Here is an 18,610-nt window from a genome sequence, read left to right as displayed (position 1 = left end):
ATTTTTCAATTCCGCAAACAATTATCAGATGGCGATACTAGTTTCAATGAAATTTGAATCGGGGTAAAAAAAAAAATATCATTTCCTCTGCCCATTTCCTAACATCCACATTATGGTAGTAGTATGGAAAATAATTGAAATTTTTTTTTGGAATGTGGGTGTAAAATAGAATAGAATCCTTAACCACTACCACAGACAGAAAAAATATCTTATATGAAAACACCTGCTTTCAATATTATTAACCACTACTATTCGAATATATATCCAACATCACACATACACACCTGAGTCGTCGAATATTTTGAAAAAAAAAGATTCCTTATTGCTTTTTTTTTCGTATGTTGTTGTTGTTGTTGTTGTTGTTATCATAAATGTGTATTATGGATGTTTAGGTGCATGGCTTTGGATTCTCTGTACTTTTTTTTTTTTTTGCTGTGCCCGTGGCCGTCATCGTCGTTGTTGTTGTTGTTGACGTTCATTCATTCATTCATTGTGGTGGTTTATGATTCTTTTTTTCAAAACAAAAACAAAACAAAAATTCTATGAAACAACAACAACAACAACAACAATAACCGAGCATTCAATAAAGAATTTCTTTTTCGATTTAAAAACCGATTCGGCAACCAAAAAAAAAAATCCGAAAATATTTTTGTATTTAGTGGGTATTAATAATCACACCCACTTTGCTCATCAACAACATTGTCGTTAATCAAATTTTATCATCATTAACATCATTGACATCGACAAAACAAAAAAGCAAATACTAACCGATGATTTTATTATGAAAAAACCACTACCATCATCATCATCATCATCATCATCATAGTAATTATAATCATCGGGCTTAATGATACAAGTGTGTATAATCAGGAGAAAAAAAATCCAAACTAAAAGAAATGATAACTGGCAAACGATAATTTTTTTTGTTTTGTTTTGTTTTGTTGACAAAATATGAATAATATGGGATATCTATAAAAATTCATAAAATATTTTTTGTATTTTCTGGTGGTTTTGCCTTGCCTTTTTCTTCTGCTGTTCTTTCAAAATCATTCGATTTTTGTTTTGTTTTTTTTTTCAAAAAGAAAACAAAAATAGTGAGCATCCTTTTTTTCAAAAGAAAAAGAAAAATATTTGTTATCATCCTCAACAACACTCAAACAAACAATCATCATCATCATCGTCTGTCAGCCAATCAATGTCTGTTTATTTGTTTCATAATATTATTATTATTATTGCTTGAATATTTTTTTACAATTATATCTCTCTCTATGTGTGTTTGTTTTACAATTAATAATAATAATGATAATAATAATATCATCAGGCAATACCACTTCTACTAATTAATATAATATTTAAAAAAAAAAGTAAGAAAACAAAAAAAAAAATTTTGTCACCAAAACGACAACATAGATAGATTAATGTTTTTTTTTATATCGCGCGACTCCAAGGTCCAATTTACTTATTGTTGGTGTTTATGTTTTACGGGGAAAAAAAAAAATTTTTTAAAGATTTTTTCTTTTCGAACGTTAATGAACATAGTGAAAAAACGGTTTTGATTTCTAGTCCCCCCCACCACCACCATCATTCGTTCAAATACAGCCAACACCTTCAGCATCAATTAATTTATGGATTTTTTTTTCTTCTATGACTTTGGATTTCCTTTTTGATTTTGTTGTTGTTGTTCAACTTACAGTTAGTTGTAGTGGCAAATTGTATGTTTAGAAGAAAAAAAATCATCAATTCAAGGTGTTTGATTTACTTTTTTTTAAAAAAAATCAATAAATCAATCAAATCAATTGATAATTGCCTCACTTTTTTTTCCAATTATCAAATCGAAAAAAGAGATTAAGAATTGATCGATATCATTCAATTTTTATGATTTTGTTTTTTTCTCAAATTGATAATTAATTAATTGATTGCTTTGTTTTTGTTGTTTCGTTCACCTTTCTAATTATCTTTTTTTTTCGTTAATTAACTATAGATGTTATCGTCGTCGTTGCTGTTCCAAAGTAATAATATATTCGACCCTTGAATCAAACATAATCGATTGAATTCAAAACAAAACCCAAACCAAAAATCAATTTTCAAATAATCATCATTATCATACGCCTTAAAAGTTTTTTTTTACATAGAAAATTTATTTATTTAAGCAAAACACTTGTTGTTTGTTTGTTTGTTTGTTTACATTTGAATGAATTTTCACCTGACAAAAGAATCGAAAACAACAACAAAACTACGATAATCATTTCAATCATGAAAATATAAGAATCTGTGATTTGGAATTTGTTTCTTTGTTTATTTTCTCCACATCATTGTCATTTGTATTGTATTGTGTAAATATTCTTTACTTCTTCAATCAATTTATTCATCAAGCAATCAATCAATCAATCAATTTTTTCCCTTTATTGAAGACTAGATATTCACTGAATTTTTTTTTTAAATTGAAAGAATTTCTTGGCCAATTCGTTGTTGATTTTTTTTACTACTTATATAAATGGACGGCCAAAATCATCATCATCATCATCATCATTTTAATCATCATCAACCACAACAACAACATCATCAATCAATCATAACACAAGTAATGACAGATGGTGATTGTAGTCATCATAATCAATCACAGACAACAATAACATCACCAATACCAACAAATATTACCAATTTAAATGTGAATAATTATCAGAATAATGATAATGATTCTGGTAAGTTTTTAATTGAAAAAAAATCTTTGAATAAATATTGATGATAATTTTTCTTTTCCATTAATTACAAAACAAAGATGTAAAAATAACGAAAAAGAAACGACATAAAAATATTCTTCATACATTATTCTGTTGTTTTCGTTGTGTTCGTACACCTGAAGTTGCCTCTTCCGAGGAAAGTGTTTCACTTGCCGTATGTATTTTTTGTCTATTTTTTCTAATGATTTATTTAATTATGGAAATTTTTATTTTTATTTTGGCCAGTATCATCAACATTTATTGCCTAGTGTTCGTAGCCAAGATTTGAATAAAATTTGCCTGGTCATCGATCTTGATGAAACACTTGTGCATAGTTCATTTAAGGTAATTTTGATATCAGGATTTTTTGTTAATTAATCAATGATTGATTGGTGTTTTTTTTCGTTCTTTATTCAGCCAATAAGTAATGCCGATTTTATTGTACCAGTGGAAATTGATGGTACTACACATCAAGTTTATGTTCTTAAACGACCACATGTTGATGAATTTCTACAACGTATGGGTGAAATATATGAATGTGTCTTATTTACAGCTAGTTTAGCTAAAGTAAGTTTTATTTTCAATCAATATTTGAAGAATTACTAATTTACAAAAAAAACTTTACAAATAAATAGTATGCCGATCCAGTTGCCGATTTACTTGATCGTTGGGGAGTTTTTCGTGCCCGATTATTTCGTGAATCTTGTATATATCATAATGGAAACTATGTTAAAGTAAATTTTTGTTTATTTGAAAAACTTTTTTCTATTTGCTAAAAATAATTTCTATTTAAGGATTTAAGCCGACTTGGTCGTGATCTAAACAAAGTTGTGATTGTCGATAATTCACCTGCATCATATTCGTTTCATCCGAATAATGCTGTGAGTAAAATTTAATTAAATTTTTAAAAGAAATTTGAATTTTTTCTTTTCATATCAAAAAACAATAGGTTCCAGTTGCATCCTGGTTTCAGGATATGAATGATACTGAATTAAGTGATCTGATACCATTTTTTGAACGTTTAGCCAAAGTAGATAATGTTTATAAAGTGTTGAAAAATGCACAAATTCAACAGCAGCAGCAACAACAACAATCAACAAATAATATGTTACCTTTGATTACAACAACTAGCAATACTGGTAATAACAATAATAATAATAATAATACGGCTACAACGACAACAATTATGACTAAAACGGCCACAATTGTTGTTGATCATCGTGCACCATTAAATTCACCGATGACAACATCGGTATTATCACCAAATCCACCTGTAGCAGGTGGTGTTGTATCATTCATACCGAATGTTACTGTTTCATCATCATCATCATCATCCTTACAATCATCACATTCATCAACGTATCAAAATCAAAACCCTCAACAACAACAACAACAACAACAGCAGCAATATCTAATACAAGGAATATCATCGCCTGGATCTACGACGACAACAACAACAACAACATCGGCAATAGTTGTACCAAATGGTGGTACTTCTTAGCTTTATTTTTCTAAATTTTAGTTGACAATACATAATCATAAAATGTCAATCAATCAATCAATTATATCATCATAAACTTATTACAGGAAGAAAAAAAACAAAGAAGAAAATCATTTGTCATCGTCGTTATTATTTTTGTTGTTGTTATTATTAATTATTAATTAATTAATTAATTCTATATAAAAAAGAAATCTTTATATATTACATATAAATTCTAATGGATTCATATAAATAATTATTATTTGTCAAATTACAACATGATTATAATTTAAATTTGAGAAAAAAGAAAATTTTTTTTCTATAAAAAAAAACAAAATCAATTTTTAATTCTAAACAGAGTGAATCAATTGATCAATGATGAATCAAAGGCTAATTTGATTTTCTAATCAATCAACAACAAAATTTGAGCAAAATCAACCGATTTTAATTTAACAATCATCAATAAATATTACTATCTATATCAAAGTATAACTTTAGTTTTTGAGAAAAAAAATATCACATTGTAATTTACAGCTTGCTCGGTTGATTGATTAGTTAATTTTTTTTTTTTTGGAATGAACAATAGATTATTTTCTTACATTTTCTATATCAATATTTAAATTATTTCGATAATATTCAACAGTTTTATTCCATAATGATACAATCGTATCGCTTATATAATTTGGATCATTATAACGATTAGCATCAACTAAACCTAACATTGGTGGTAATGAAATTGATGATTTTGTTAGCCAATTATTTACTTTTTCATTTCGATAACAATTAATTGATTTACTAAAATCATAATGAACAATTTGTAGATCATTTGCTAATATACCGGATATAAATACATCATCGATCCAAAATAATGGTCTATTATTAGCAATTCGATATAGATCTAATGTAATATCATTTGACATTATAATTGTCCAACCATCACAATATGCTGGATAATAATGTTCAGAATATTCCTGAAATGGAAAAAAAAGTGTTAATCATAAAATAATTTTAGACAAAAAAAGATAAATAATTTACCTTATAGCTAACACGCCATTTACTACGATAGCTACGTGCAACACGACTTTGTTTATTAACATAACAGGCCATTAAACGTTGTGGATGATCACCAAATTTTCCACGTAAATAATAAATTAATTGATGAACATCAACAAATATATCATCATCAGCTTTGAGTATATATGATGCATATGGACAAAAATGATTGATCCATTTTAAACCCATTAAATGTTTATAGGTTATATTACGATATGTATCAAGAAATGAACCTTGTATTATGTCACCATGTATTTGACTTTCTTGTTCGATTTGATTTTGAATTGTTTCGTTTTCGGTTATTCCCAACATAAATACCAATCGAATATTTAAATTTTCAATACCATAACAAAATGAATGATTACCCCATGTTTTTCTTATTGTATTACGTTTATCGAAATTATTTGTTGCACTATGAATAAATATGGCTAGAAATAAATGAGAATTTTGTTCATCATCATTATCGATCGATTTACAAATATTTGGTTCGTTGATTAGAAATCGAAAATCTTTCAAATTCAATAATGTTGTTATATTATCATCAATTTTGATTGAATAATTCATCATTTTTGATCGATTATTTTGATCATTTCGAATTGGTAAAAATTTTCGTTTGAATTTCGAATGTTCATTATGGCCATCATCATCATCATCATCAATATTAACATTATGATCATTTAAAGAGAAAATTTGTAATAAAACAAATGAAATGAGTATTATTATGATCAAAAAATTTGTTTTCAATTTGGATAAACCCATTTAAATGTGATGGTATTTTGAGTTTTATGGTTAGCAATTGTCACGATTTTTATCTTAAGACAAACATTGAAAAATAACGGTAAATAATAAAAAAAATAGAAAACGCCAATAAAATTTTTTTTTCTGAAACGTCCTATTCGAATGGATCACACAGTGATTGAGGCTGTGTTTTAAGAAAAACAAACTTTCAAACAATCAAAAATTTCAATGTAAATTTTTTAGTTTTTTTGTTTGTTTTTTTTTCGGGAAAATTTTTCCAAACCAAAAAAAATCATGGATTGGATGTATAAAGGTGTTTCCGGTCATGTTGATCGTGAAGATTATCTTACTGGACGTAAAATTGATAAATCATTTGAAATGTTGGATAGTGAAGAGAATCCAAAATTACATCAAAATGATGATGAATTTCGTTTACCAAATATCGCATCATCATCATCAACAGCATTAAATGATAATTTAGAACAATCAATAATGAACATGTCAAAAGCAGATATTATGGCTAAAATGCATGAAGATCCATTATTTCAAATCAAAATGAAACAATGGGAAAAACGAAAAGAATTATTAAAAAATCCATTAAAATTGAAAAAATTAAAAAATCTTTTACAATCATCATTGGCAAAAGAAGAGAAAAGTAAAAAACGTAAAAAGAAACGAAAATCAACGGATAAGAAGAAGAAAAAACATCGAAAACATCGTACCAAACATTCATCCACTTCATCATCATCATCGTCGTCGTCGTCATCATCCGAATCTGAATCATCAGATTCTGAATCTGATTCCCGATCGAAAAAATCCCGTCATCATCATCATAATCGTGATCATAAGAATAATCATCATAATAAAGACAAACATCAAAATGATAGAAATCATTCGAAACAAAAATCATCAATCGAATCATTTAAACATCGTAGTGATAACAACAATCGATATAGATCGAATCAACAATCGATACCACCTCCACCATCGAAAAATAAATCAAAATTAACGGAAGAAGAATTTGAAAAAAGACGAAAAGAAATGATGTCAAATGCTGAATGGCGTGAACAAACACGTAATGAAAAAGTAATAAAATTAAATGAACGTGATCGTTTGGAAGATCATTTAGCAAAAGAATCATTTCGAAAACAAAAAAATGATGATTCCGACGATGACAATCAAAAACATGGTGGTAAAAATCCCAATTTCATTCGTACAATGTTATCAAAAATGGCTGATAAAAACACGGTTGAAAGATCAGTACGACAGAAACGTTTTCAATCACAACGTGATCATCAAGCAATGGATAGAAATTTTGCAAGAAAAAGTTGAAAATTTCTTTGATTTATTTTATTCATGTTTCTTTTAAAAAAAATAAAAATAAAAATTCTAAAATTTTTTAAAAAAATCTAGGCCATTGATTGATCGGAAATTTGTTTCATCTTCAGTAAACATAACATACATTTTACAGAGTGTGTGTGTTACATAAGCCTCAGAAGAAATGTCACATCCATTTATTTATTGACATCAATTTCAATTTCATTTGTAAGATTGAAACACACCTTCATATATGCGAATTACGTAAAATGCGGACGGATGCAAAGTCTATTCTTTTATGAATTTTTTTTTTTTTTTTTTGTTTCATCCATCAATGTTTTACACACCTAGAAAAAAAATTAAGGCTAAATATAAGAGATGTCTTGAAGACCTAGAGACCTAAATTTATCAAAGAAAAAAAAACCATCACCAATCAACAATATTCATGTGTGTGTGTGAAAGTGAAATCTGAAAGATTGAGGAAAGAAGAGAAATGAGAGTGATGCCTATTGAAATTTTTTTATTTTTTTTTCACATCACATAACGTATCCACAAGATATACCGATATATTTTAGCCCGGGTGATGTATGTAGATTTTGGAGAGATTTTCGTTATGACCTTGTCTATGTCCGGTTGGTCCAATAAGACCACCATCGCCACCAACAACAACAACAACAAAAACATCATTGATACACCATCGCCACCCCGACACCCTGAAGTATTACATCAGGATTGAGAAGAAAAAAAAATCAAACAAAAGATTTTTTTTTTCTCAATTGAGGATCGTCTCTCTCAATCGATGAATGATGCGGTCGATACATTTTTTTTCGATGCGTCTTATGTGTGTGTGTAATGAAATGCAAGCAAAAAAAAATGTTCCCACGCATCGCGCAAGCTATTTTTTTCGAAAAAAAAACAGCAAGCGCGAAGAGAGTGAGAGTGAAATTTTCAATGAAAAGAAAAAAAAATTTTGAAAAGACTCTCGTGTAGAGTGGGAGAAAGTTGACAAGAAGAAAAGAAAAAAATGGAAACAAGGCCACTAGGTATCAAAACCAAAAAAACTGTTCCAGAAAAAGCAATAGGTAGGTAGGTAGGTAGGTAACAGGTCCAAGGTGTATAGACTTTCATGCATTCAACAACAACAGGCGCGGCAAATGACATAACATAGGTTTTGGGGTCGGGATTGACCCGTAATAATCCATATATGGTGAGAGGGAAAAGATGTTGACAACCAACAAAAAAAACGGTACCCACACCGCGCAAGATGCATCAATTTTTTTTCTGAAATTGAAAGTTTCATAAGAAGGCGGTGTTGGTGGTGAAGGAGGAGAAATGATCCAAAATGAATTTAAATGATCCACCTTCTCTAACATCAACATCTTTGAACATCGAAAAAAACTTTTGGAACCAAAGAAAAATCCATAGGAAAAAATCCCATATATAAAAAGCGGTTCGCAAAATTCTTTCCTTTTCTTTTTGACATCTAAGTTTGACTAAAGTCAACATAGACAAACGAAACGAAAATTTTGAACAATGATTTTTTTTTCAAAAAAAGTAAAAATAATTTAAATTTCTGGTTAAAAAAAATCAAAATCATCATTATCGTCATTTGGTGAATAATTATGAATTTTGTTATTCAATTTGTTTTTCAATAAATATCAGTGAAAAAAAATAATGATGTTTTCGCCTACCTATTTTATCAACATCAACAACATCATGTAAAACTGTTATTTTTTCTAAATGGCAATGTCGTCATTGATTGAATGAACGAAAAAAAAAGTTTAAATGTCATCCAGTTATCCAATAATAATAACAACGATAACAACAACAACAGCGATGACATTAGCATCAGGCAAATAAAGATTGAAAAAAAAATCTGGGAATCGAACCAGATCGTTTGTTAATGATGATAATAATGATTCTGATTCTAATGAAAAATTTATATTTATCATTAGAATAGCCGGCCCGGGATTCTTTCTTCATTTGAACTGTTTGTTTTTTTTTTTTTTTTGATATCTCTATATGTCAAGTGTGTCTGACATCATCATTGATTTGATTTGCTGTTTTTTGACAAAAAAAAAACAAATCATGTGATTATCAAGAATCATCAAACATCAAATATCATCATCATTATCTATATTTTGGATGCAACTTTTCATTCCATTCTTTGCCTTGTTTTTTTTTCATAAATGTAAAACCTTTTTGTTCACGTCATCATTCCCAAAATATTCCCATTCATTCATTCATTCATTTAAAAAAACAGGTAGAATATATTTTTTTTCAATAATAATAACAAAAAATATCTGTGTAAAATGTCGATTTTATACTTCCCTTTCTCCATCTCCCACTCTTGGTCTCCCTTTTTCACCGCCCCTCCACAATCGATAAAATTTTGATGCATGATTTTTGCAAATTTGCGTGGGTGGTAGTGTGCGTTAGTGTCTGTGTTATAGACAACACACATATGAAGATAACAATCAAAGAACCAGAACCAGAGAGAATCACAGAACAGACCAGAATTTCATCATCATCATCATTAGATGAAGAAGATTCTGCGTGCTAAAGGTACCATTCGCCCCCCACAAACACTTTCTCATTCATCAACCAGAATAGATAGAAATGGAAAGACAACCCAACCACCACCACCAAAAAGTTTTAAAAACCAAAATTATCGTGCGCGCCAAGAGAGAGAGAGAGAGAGAGAGAAAACAGCCGATAGCTTATTTTATTTTAGGTATTTTTTTTTCTTTCTTTCTTGATCATGATCGTCATCAACATCAACAAATAATAATAATAACAACAACAACATGAGGATGATGATGATGACGAAAATGACGAAGAAGACGATGTTGATATTGTTGTTTCTGTTTCTTCTGCTGTTGTTGATGATGATGATGATGATGATCTTGGATCGCCGCACACCTTGAACTTGAAAAAAATATATTTTTTTTTCTTCTTGTTTGCAATGATTGTGTGTGTGTGCGATTTTTGTTTCATCATCATCATCATCATGATCATCATGATCAACAACATCAACATTATCAACGTTATAATATTTTTATTTTATTTTATATTTTTCATTCGATTAGATTAGACATGTTATTTTTTTTGGTTATATAATGATCATCATTGAAAGATAGTCAAAAATTCTTCAATCATTTTTGGTCATTCAATGTCTATCGATGTCTTTTGTTTGGTTTGGTCAATCAATGATTCCAAAATAGTTATCCATACACACTAAAGTTATCGAAAGTTGGAATTCCAGGTGACTGAATTTGATCATCATTGAAAAAATCATTTTTTCTTTCTATTGCCGGTAAGTTTGAAATTTTTTTTTCATTTGTTATGTTGCATGCATCTAATTAGTGTTCCATGATGGAATGTTGTAAGGGTCATTTTGGTCATTTAATTTGATCCAATGAAATTTCAGAAAAAAAGCAAGCAAAAACTTTTTCAATGCTTCTTGGTTGAATGGTTGAAAGGCTTGAATAAAATGATGGCCACTTGTTAACTCGATTGATTGATTTGATCAATGAATTCGTTTTATTTTTCCGTTCTTCGTTTTCGTTTTTTAAAGAATTTTTCTCGGGAAAAAAATTCCATTGAAAATTTGTTTTTTTTCAGAAAATATTTTCCATTTCAAAAAAAGTTTTGCAAACAAACGAAAAATTCCCTTGAAAAATAACTGCCCTTGAACTTGAAAAGTAAAATTCCACCGTTTTCTCCCCCAACGAATTCCTGAGCAAAAAAAATCAGGAAAAGGTGAAAGGTTGAATTATTCTGTACAGAATTAACAACAACAAAAATAATGATTTATCTGGAAATTCAAAAAAAAAAAAAATGAAAAAATGAAAACCCAGATTGTTTTTTCTTTTCTGGTTGCAAAATAATGACAAACAAACAAGCAACAGCCAGAGAGAGAGAGAATAATATTTTTCCCAATCCAGAACCTAGAATCAAAAAGAAAATAATAAGAAAAAATACTAAGAAAGAAAGAAAAATCTGAAGAAGAAAAAAAAATACTAAAATGAAAATCGCCAACAAAACAGTGAAAAACAAAAAACAAAAAACACAACCAAAAAAAAAAAAGAAAAAACCAAAGGAATGGCAAATATCTATGGTTCGGTTTAGTTTTGTATTTTTTTTTCTATCTTTCTTTCTTGATTCAGTTCGGTTCGGTTATATAATATTGACGTCAAACAATTCCCGGGAACCGAAACCGAGAAAAAGCAAAACTTGTATATATGATTATTGTATGTACAGTGTGTGTGTGTGTGTTGGTGGTGGTGTCTGCATAGATTATTTTATATAAAACCAGACAGCCAAAACAGAATCGAACAGAATAACAGAATCGCACAGGAGAACTTCGGCTTTAAATCAGGCGAAAAAAGAAAGAAATGATGATATTCAAAGACCGGACAAAACGAGAGAAAAAAAAGTAAAAATTAAGTCGAAAAAAAAGATGAAGAAAGAAAGAAAGATGAAGAAAGAAAAAATTAAATTCTTATGATGACGCCCGTATGAATTTTTTTTGCCCAATTCACATGATGATGATTATAAATCCAGAATCATCATCATTATTATTTAATCTTGTTGTTGTTGTTGTTACATTTAGTGGTTGGTTGGTTGGTTGGATTTTTTCGATTTTTGTTTCTTTTTGGTAGGCGTTTATCGCCTTTTGTAAATATTACATTTGAAACAAAAAAAAACCAGTGAAAAAAAATGAAAGATGTTATTTAGTTTTAGGCGTGTGTATTGATCTATCATTTATCCCATTTATCATTCCATTTATCATTCCATTTGCTTATTTCAATTAGAAATTTCAGCTTTTTTTTACTGGTTACCCCTATTCTCCTCCCATTTGCTTAATTGTATTTGAGTGCATGATATGATGAAAGAGAGAGAGAGAGAGAGAGAGAGAGAGGGAGAGAGAGAGAGAAAGAGAGAGAGAGAAAGAGAGAGCAAAGATCAAATTTGATCTTTGAAAAATTATAGATTCCAAAATAGTGCAATATGATGATGATGATTTTCTAATTCTGATTCTGATAACATAATTATCAAATCACAAAGAATCCAGTGTTGATGAAATTTCAAAAAAAAAAAATTGGCCAATTTTTTTTTTTTTTTTTTTGGGTTCTGGTTGTTGTCTTAATTCAAATGAATCAGGCGCAATTTGCGTCATTACCCATTTTCAAAAAAAAAAAAAAAAAATGATATTTTGTTTTTTTTTTCTTCTGTGTGTGTACCTATTTGGTTATATTGAGAGCACGAGAATCTCATCCTCTCATTTAAAATGATCAAGAAAAAAAAATATTTTTTTCTTTCTTTTCTGGATCATTGATGATTGGATATCACTATGTTTTTTTTTCTGATATTTTTTTTACTGTTTGACGTCATTCGGGAAAAAATATATATTTTTTCTTTTCGGCTACTGATGAATGATGTTGATGGACAAATAATTTTTTTTCCTATCCGGGATTCATCTTCATCAGTGAGTGTGTGAGTGTGTGTGTGGGATTTTATTTTTGGAACATAGACCATATAGTGAACATTAAAACAGTCCCAGAAAACATTGATTCTATATTGGCTTTTTTGTTCATTTGCTTCAGTTGTTGTTGTCGTTTTCGTTGACATATAGAATAACACCCACGCAATAGCGCCCACAGTTGAAATAGTAGTTGGGAAACAAAAAAAAAATCCTAATATGGTGAATGGGAAAAACGTTATTATTTTTCAATGTCAATGTCGAAACAATTTGTTTTTGCTTTTCTCTTCTCGCTTTCATTTTACATTTCCAATGGCAATCCAAAACATTCGCATCAATAACAAATTGATTATGTCCAGATGAAAGAGGGGGCATCTAAATAGGGGGGAATTGGAAGAAAATCAATCAGATCGATTTGCTTACCTTTTGGTTCGAATGATCTTTGATCTTTGACATAAGAATGGTCAAAAATCAAGAAATAAAATCAAATCAGTTTTTTCCCAGAAAAACAAAAACAGAAACACATAGCGAAAACGAAAGATTCAATATTCATTTCTAATTGAATCTATATAGAGATTATTCTATAGATGTATACAAATCATTGATATTTGTATTGCCCTGCAGTGGTTTTCTCTACATCTCTCTCCATCTCTCTCTGTGTGTTTAAAATAAATTATTTTGGCTGAAAATGGCAAACAGAAGAAGAAGAAAAAAAAACGATATCATTGATAATGATGATAATGATGTTGATGATGATGGTAGTTGTGGGTGTAGTGTTAACAAAAAAAAATTTCTTCCACCATTTTTTTTTTAATCATTTCGAATGTTTAAGTGGTTGAATGGTGATTTGACGAACGAATTGCAACCCTGACAGCAAATTGGATTCGAATTTAGCTTTTTTTTTCTTCTTCAAAAATGATATTATCATCATCATTGAATGAATGGTCATAATGAAATTCAAATGCCCGTGGGCAATTATCGTTGGCGGCGGTGGCGGTGGCTGTGGCGGCAGTAAATGTTGTTGGTGGATAAATTTTTGGTTGGTTGGTTGTTTTCGATGTTGTTGTTGTTGAATAAATTTTTTGATGGAAAAAATATAAGATTTGTTGATTGGAGGCAACAACTCGATCTTCTTTTTCAATCGCCATTCCACGGATGTGTTTATGTCGATCATTTTTATCAGCGAAAACAGAAAAACAAAAATTTTTGATGTTTTAATGATGATCATCATTTTTCTCTTGGTGATTCTATTCGAAACGATAAATTCAATTTTTTGTTTAATGAGAAAAATAAAATTATATTTTTTTCCAACTTACCTGATTTTCATGTTTTTTTTCACCTGTAAATACAGGGTATATTTGGCGTGTGAAATTCAAGGAAGATATTTTTCTTTTTTTGTTGGAAAACATTATGACAAGAAGAAAGCAACAACAAAAACAAATTACAAATAGATAGAATTTATAACCAAATGTCGAATCGTGTACCATTATCAAAAACAACAACCAAAACAACCAAAATTAAAACATCGACAACCCAGCAACCACCATTATCATCATCTTTAACCACTATTTCCACTTCCCGTTCTATTTCAACTACCATTAATCCAATTACCTCGATCAATATTTCAACTCAGTCCCCATCATCATCATCATCATCAATACAAACATTCGATTCGACTATTTCGACTTCAGTAGGAATCACACAACCACTATTATCAACAACAACAACAACAATATCCTCTTCAATAATAATGCCTTCATTAGTACATAATACCAAACGTAAACGTTTGGATGCTGTTGTAAATAAACTTTCATTATCAAAAATATTTAATCCATCTACATTATCATTATTATCATCCACATCTTCATCATCATCATCATCATCATCATCGCCAACAACAACAACAGCAATGTCGACAACTATATCGACAGAAGCAGCCACAACAACAACATCAATAATTAATCCATCATCGACTGATATAATCGATTATGATGATGATGACGATTCACCAGAATTAACAACAGCAACAACCATGGAACCAATGATAATTGAAACAAAATCATCATCATCACCATCACCAAAAAAACAATTATCATTAGATTCTGAAATGAGCTTGAATGTTGGTAATTTAAATCTAAATATTTCGAATGAAAAATTTCAAACACAGCCACCAACATCAACAACATTATCATCCTCATCATCATCATCGAACATATCATGTCCATTAAAATATTCAAAATCTGAACAAATTGATAATCAAATGGCTACTTGTTCAACAATAACATTAACATCATTGAAAAATACTCCACCCACAACAACAACAACATTAACAAAATATGCAGGTGAAATTATTGTTTCGGGCAATATTTTTGTTGAAAAAGAAAAATATTTTGATGATAAACAGCAACAGCAACAGAAGAAGAAAAAAGAAGATAATGACCATGAAGTTGTTGGCGGTGATGGTGAACGATCATTTTCAGGACCTAGATCATCAACATCAGGTAGCAACAAGCTACCAGTGATGATCACATCATCGTCGACTACAATCGACTACAGTAGTCGATCAGGTAATTTGTTTTCAACTTTATCATCATCGTCGTCGTCGTCTTCATCTTCTTCGTCTTCTTCATCGTCGACAGCTACAGTCAAAAACTTGAATACGAATGAACAACAACAAAATTATGAACAGGAATCTCAATTAACATCAACAACAACAACAGCAACAGCAACAGAAAAAATTTCATTTAAAAATGAAGAAAAAAATGATAAAGGCAAACTCTTAAGTCACGATTTACAGAGGCCAAAACAACAACAACAACTGCAACAAGAAGAGGCCAAAACTATTGGTGAAAATTCAACTTTGACGTCGTCTTCATCATCATCATCATCATCGACGGCGGCAACGGCAACGGTGGCCAAATTCCAGCAGCAGCAAAAGCAGAAGCAACAGGTGACCGATCATCATCATCATCATCAACAACAGAAGCCATTGCCACCGTCGTTGAAACAACAACAACAACAACAAGAAGGCTGTTTTGATGACGAGAATGAATACCAGCAGCAACAGAAGCAGCAACTAAATCTAAATAAGCAACAGGTCAATGTTGAATCAACAACAACAACATTGGCCATTCAGTCGATTTCGACCGGCGAATCGATCGTATCGACATCGACGATATCACAACCTTCACCATCACAATCATCATCATCATCATCATTAATAAAACCATTTAAATTACCATTATTTGATTGTTTACCATCATTTCAATGTAAATGTCAACATTGTCATCATCAACATCAACAGCAGCAACAACAACAACAACATTCGATTCGAATACCAACAACAACTAGCATAATATCAATGCCAACTAGTTCAACACCATCGACCATCATTATGACGGGTCATCATAATCATCATCATCATCAACAACAACAATATTGGCCACAATCAACATCAACATCAACATCATCATCGGCATTATCATCAACAACAACAACAACATCGGCTTCATCATCATCATCATCAACAGCAATATGGTTTAATAATTTAAAAAAATTTACATCAACCGGTGGTGATGAACGTTCATTATCACCAACCGCATCAACAACAACACCACCAGTTATGTTGGGTAAATGTTTATCACCACCGATATTGGAATCGGCACGTATACCAAATTATAAGAAACAGATTTTATCATCTGCATTAAAACAACAACAACAACAACAACAACAAAAACAATCATTAACATCCTGTATTGATTTAATAATACCACCGGGTAAAAAACGTAGCTATTCTGATTCCGATGTACTAGTCGCTGATTATTTAACAATGAATGCAAAAGCATTAGCTGAAGCTGCCGCAGCAGTTAAAAGTAACACTGCCGTACAACAAGAGGAACCAATTCCATTGATTGGATCCGGTATGACGATGATTCAAGATAAAAAAATACGATCATTGCCAAAACCATTATTATTATCTACTAAAACACCATCAACAACAACAACAACAGCAACATATCAACATCAACATCAACAAGAATGTCCATTAGATTTATCACGTAAAACAATAATAACTAAACATCATCATCCGCATACAATACCATCATTGACAGCTATTTCAACAACAATGCTCAATACTCCTGTAGCAATAGCTACTACTTCTGCTCATTATCTATCATCATCATTATCATCAACATCATCATCATCATCATCAGCAAAAACAACATCATCATCATCATCATCATATACACCGAATATATTTTTTAATGAATCTGATCCTAATACGCCAAATATTTCTTCGATTACATTTCCTTTTCCTTCAACAACATCGACATCGACAACATCCGAATCAGCATCATCATTATTATTGAAATATTCAAATTTATTATTAACAACAGCAACAGCAACAACAACAAAATCATTGACATCATCATCGGTACCATCACTTACATCATCATCATCAACAAATTTACAAATAATATCACCGAAAAAAACTAAATATTCTTCACAAATATTATCATCAACAACATCGACAACATTATCACCACCGATTGGACAATCAATTAAAACATCGAAAACACCGATAACAACAATAGCCGATGATATAATAACAAGTACAACATATCAACGTCAATCAACAAAAAAATCATTCAAATCAAAAAGTACAGAATCATTTTCAATAACAACTGGTTCGACAACAGCTAATATTCCGACCGGATCTTCGAATATTTCTGATAATAAAAGTTATTCATTAACCGATCTTATTGTTGATAATAATAATCAACGTAATCAACGTGGTTCATCATCATCATCATCATTTCAATGTACAATTTGTAATGAAACATTTGCCCAACATGATCGTCTTGCTAAACATATTGCAAGTAGACATAAAAATCGTCAACAATGTGATTCGATAACGAAAAAATATCTATGTGAAATATGTCATCGTTCGTTTGCACGTAGTGATATGTTATCAAGACATGGACGTGTACATACCGGTATTAAACCATATGCATGCGATATTTGTGATCAGGCATTTTCACGATCGGATCATTTGCATACACATTTACGTACACATTCGGGTGAAAAACCATATCGTTGTGAATTTCGTAATTGTGGTTATGCTGCATGTCGTCGTGATATGATTTCTCGTCATATGCGTACACATTTTCGTTATGAAAATACAAATCAACAACAACAACAATCATCATCTTCAGGTGCCACCGGTGATGATATTTAATTGATCCAACAACCAAAAAACAAACAAAAAATCATATCGAAAACCGGAACAGGACCTCAAAATGAAACTAAAATGAAAATCCAAATAATCCACACACAAACACTGTCCACCTAGAAAAATAATTTATTTTTTCATTCAATTTTTGTTTTGTTGTTTTTCCTAAAAAAATTATATATTTTTTTAATGAAATTTGTAATTTGAAACAAACAAAACACTCACAACAAAACCAAATAATGATTATCCAGTGATCTCTCTTTTGAATTGTCGCCATATTTTTCTTCTTTTGCTTTTATTTTTTTAATCCTTTATCCAAATGATGATTATTTTTTTTTAATGAAATGAAACCAATTTTGCCATAAATTTTGTTAATCTGTGTGTTATTAACCCAATATTTCTTTCTTTAATATTTTTTTAATACCTTTTTTATGTTCTTCTTCTTTATATATCATATATAAATGAAATAAAATACAAATTTTGAACGAAATTTTTGTTACAAAATCTTTTTTTGCTCGTTGCCGTACCCGAAAAAAACAACAAGATGAAAGAATTTTGATTGTTATCGTCATCGTCATCATCAT

At 30.0% G+C, this 18,610-nt stretch overlaps 4 protein-coding genes across 5 annotated transcripts; 3 read left to right on the top strand and 1 right to left on the bottom strand.

Moving 5' to 3' along the window:
• Positions 1-1,038: 1,038 nt before the first annotated feature.
• On the top strand, positions 1,039-4,471 carry hzg (CTD small phosphatase herzog). Of its 2 annotated transcripts, none has more exons than XM_027347567.2 (8): positions 1,039-1,197; positions 1,982-2,702; positions 2,780-2,895; positions 2,967-3,065; positions 3,138-3,287; positions 3,356-3,454; positions 3,515-3,601; positions 3,670-4,471. In XM_027347567.2, exons 2-8 carry the CDS (start codon positions 2,495-2,497, stop codon positions 4,219-4,221), a joined length of 1,311 nt encoding a protein of 436 aa, XP_027203368.1. In that variant the 5' UTR covers positions 1,039-1,197; positions 1,982-2,494; the 3' UTR covers positions 4,222-4,471. The 2 variants fall into 2 exon arrangements, with proteins under 2 accessions (XP_027203368.1, XP_075679417.1); XM_075823302.1 differs by lacking the exon at positions 1,039-1,197 and adding an exon at positions 1,443-1,746.
• Positions 4,214-6,144, bottom strand: LOC113797222 (beta-1,3-galactosyltransferase 5-like). The gene is made up of 2 exons (XM_027347568.2): positions 5,236-6,144; positions 4,214-5,171 (listed from the first exon to the last, which is right to left on the bottom strand). The coding sequence occupies exons 1-2, from the start codon at positions 6,010-6,012 to the stop codon at positions 4,788-4,790; spliced, it is 1,161 nt and encodes a 386-aa protein (XP_027203369.2). The 5' UTR covers positions 6,013-6,144; the 3' UTR covers positions 4,214-4,787.
• Positions 6,145-6,150: 6 nt separating this feature from the next.
• On the top strand, positions 6,151-7,324 carry LOC113797224 (uncharacterized). Its single transcript, XM_027347572.2, has one exon. It carries the CDS (start codon positions 6,286-6,288, stop codon positions 7,321-7,323), a length of 1,038 nt encoding a protein of 345 aa, XP_027203373.1. The 5' UTR covers positions 6,151-6,285; the 3' UTR covers position 7,324.
• A 2,540-nt stretch (positions 7,325-9,864) lies between these two features.
• Positions 9,865-18,516, top strand: LOC113797205 (uncharacterized). The gene is made up of 2 exons (XM_027347547.2): positions 9,865-10,624; positions 14,145-18,516. Exon 2 carries the CDS (start codon positions 14,262-14,264, stop codon positions 18,030-18,032), a length of 3,771 nt encoding a protein of 1,256 aa, XP_027203348.2. The 5' UTR covers positions 9,865-10,624; positions 14,145-14,261; the 3' UTR covers positions 18,033-18,516.
• Positions 18,517-18,610: the final 94 nt, after the last annotated feature.

The sequence above is a fragment of the Dermatophagoides pteronyssinus genome, unplaced genomic scaffold (genome assembly GCF_027571235.1).
Source record: "Dermatophagoides pteronyssinus isolate colony J.1.1.1.1 unplaced genomic scaffold, Derpt_VIB-CSIC_2022.12 sq0025, whole genome shotgun sequence".
Classification (NCBI taxonomy): domain Eukaryota; kingdom Metazoa; phylum Arthropoda; class Arachnida; order Sarcoptiformes; family Pyroglyphidae; genus Dermatophagoides; species Dermatophagoides pteronyssinus.
The sequence above is the reverse complement of the archived record's forward strand: the minus strand, read 5'-3'. Positions and strand labels throughout refer to the sequence as shown.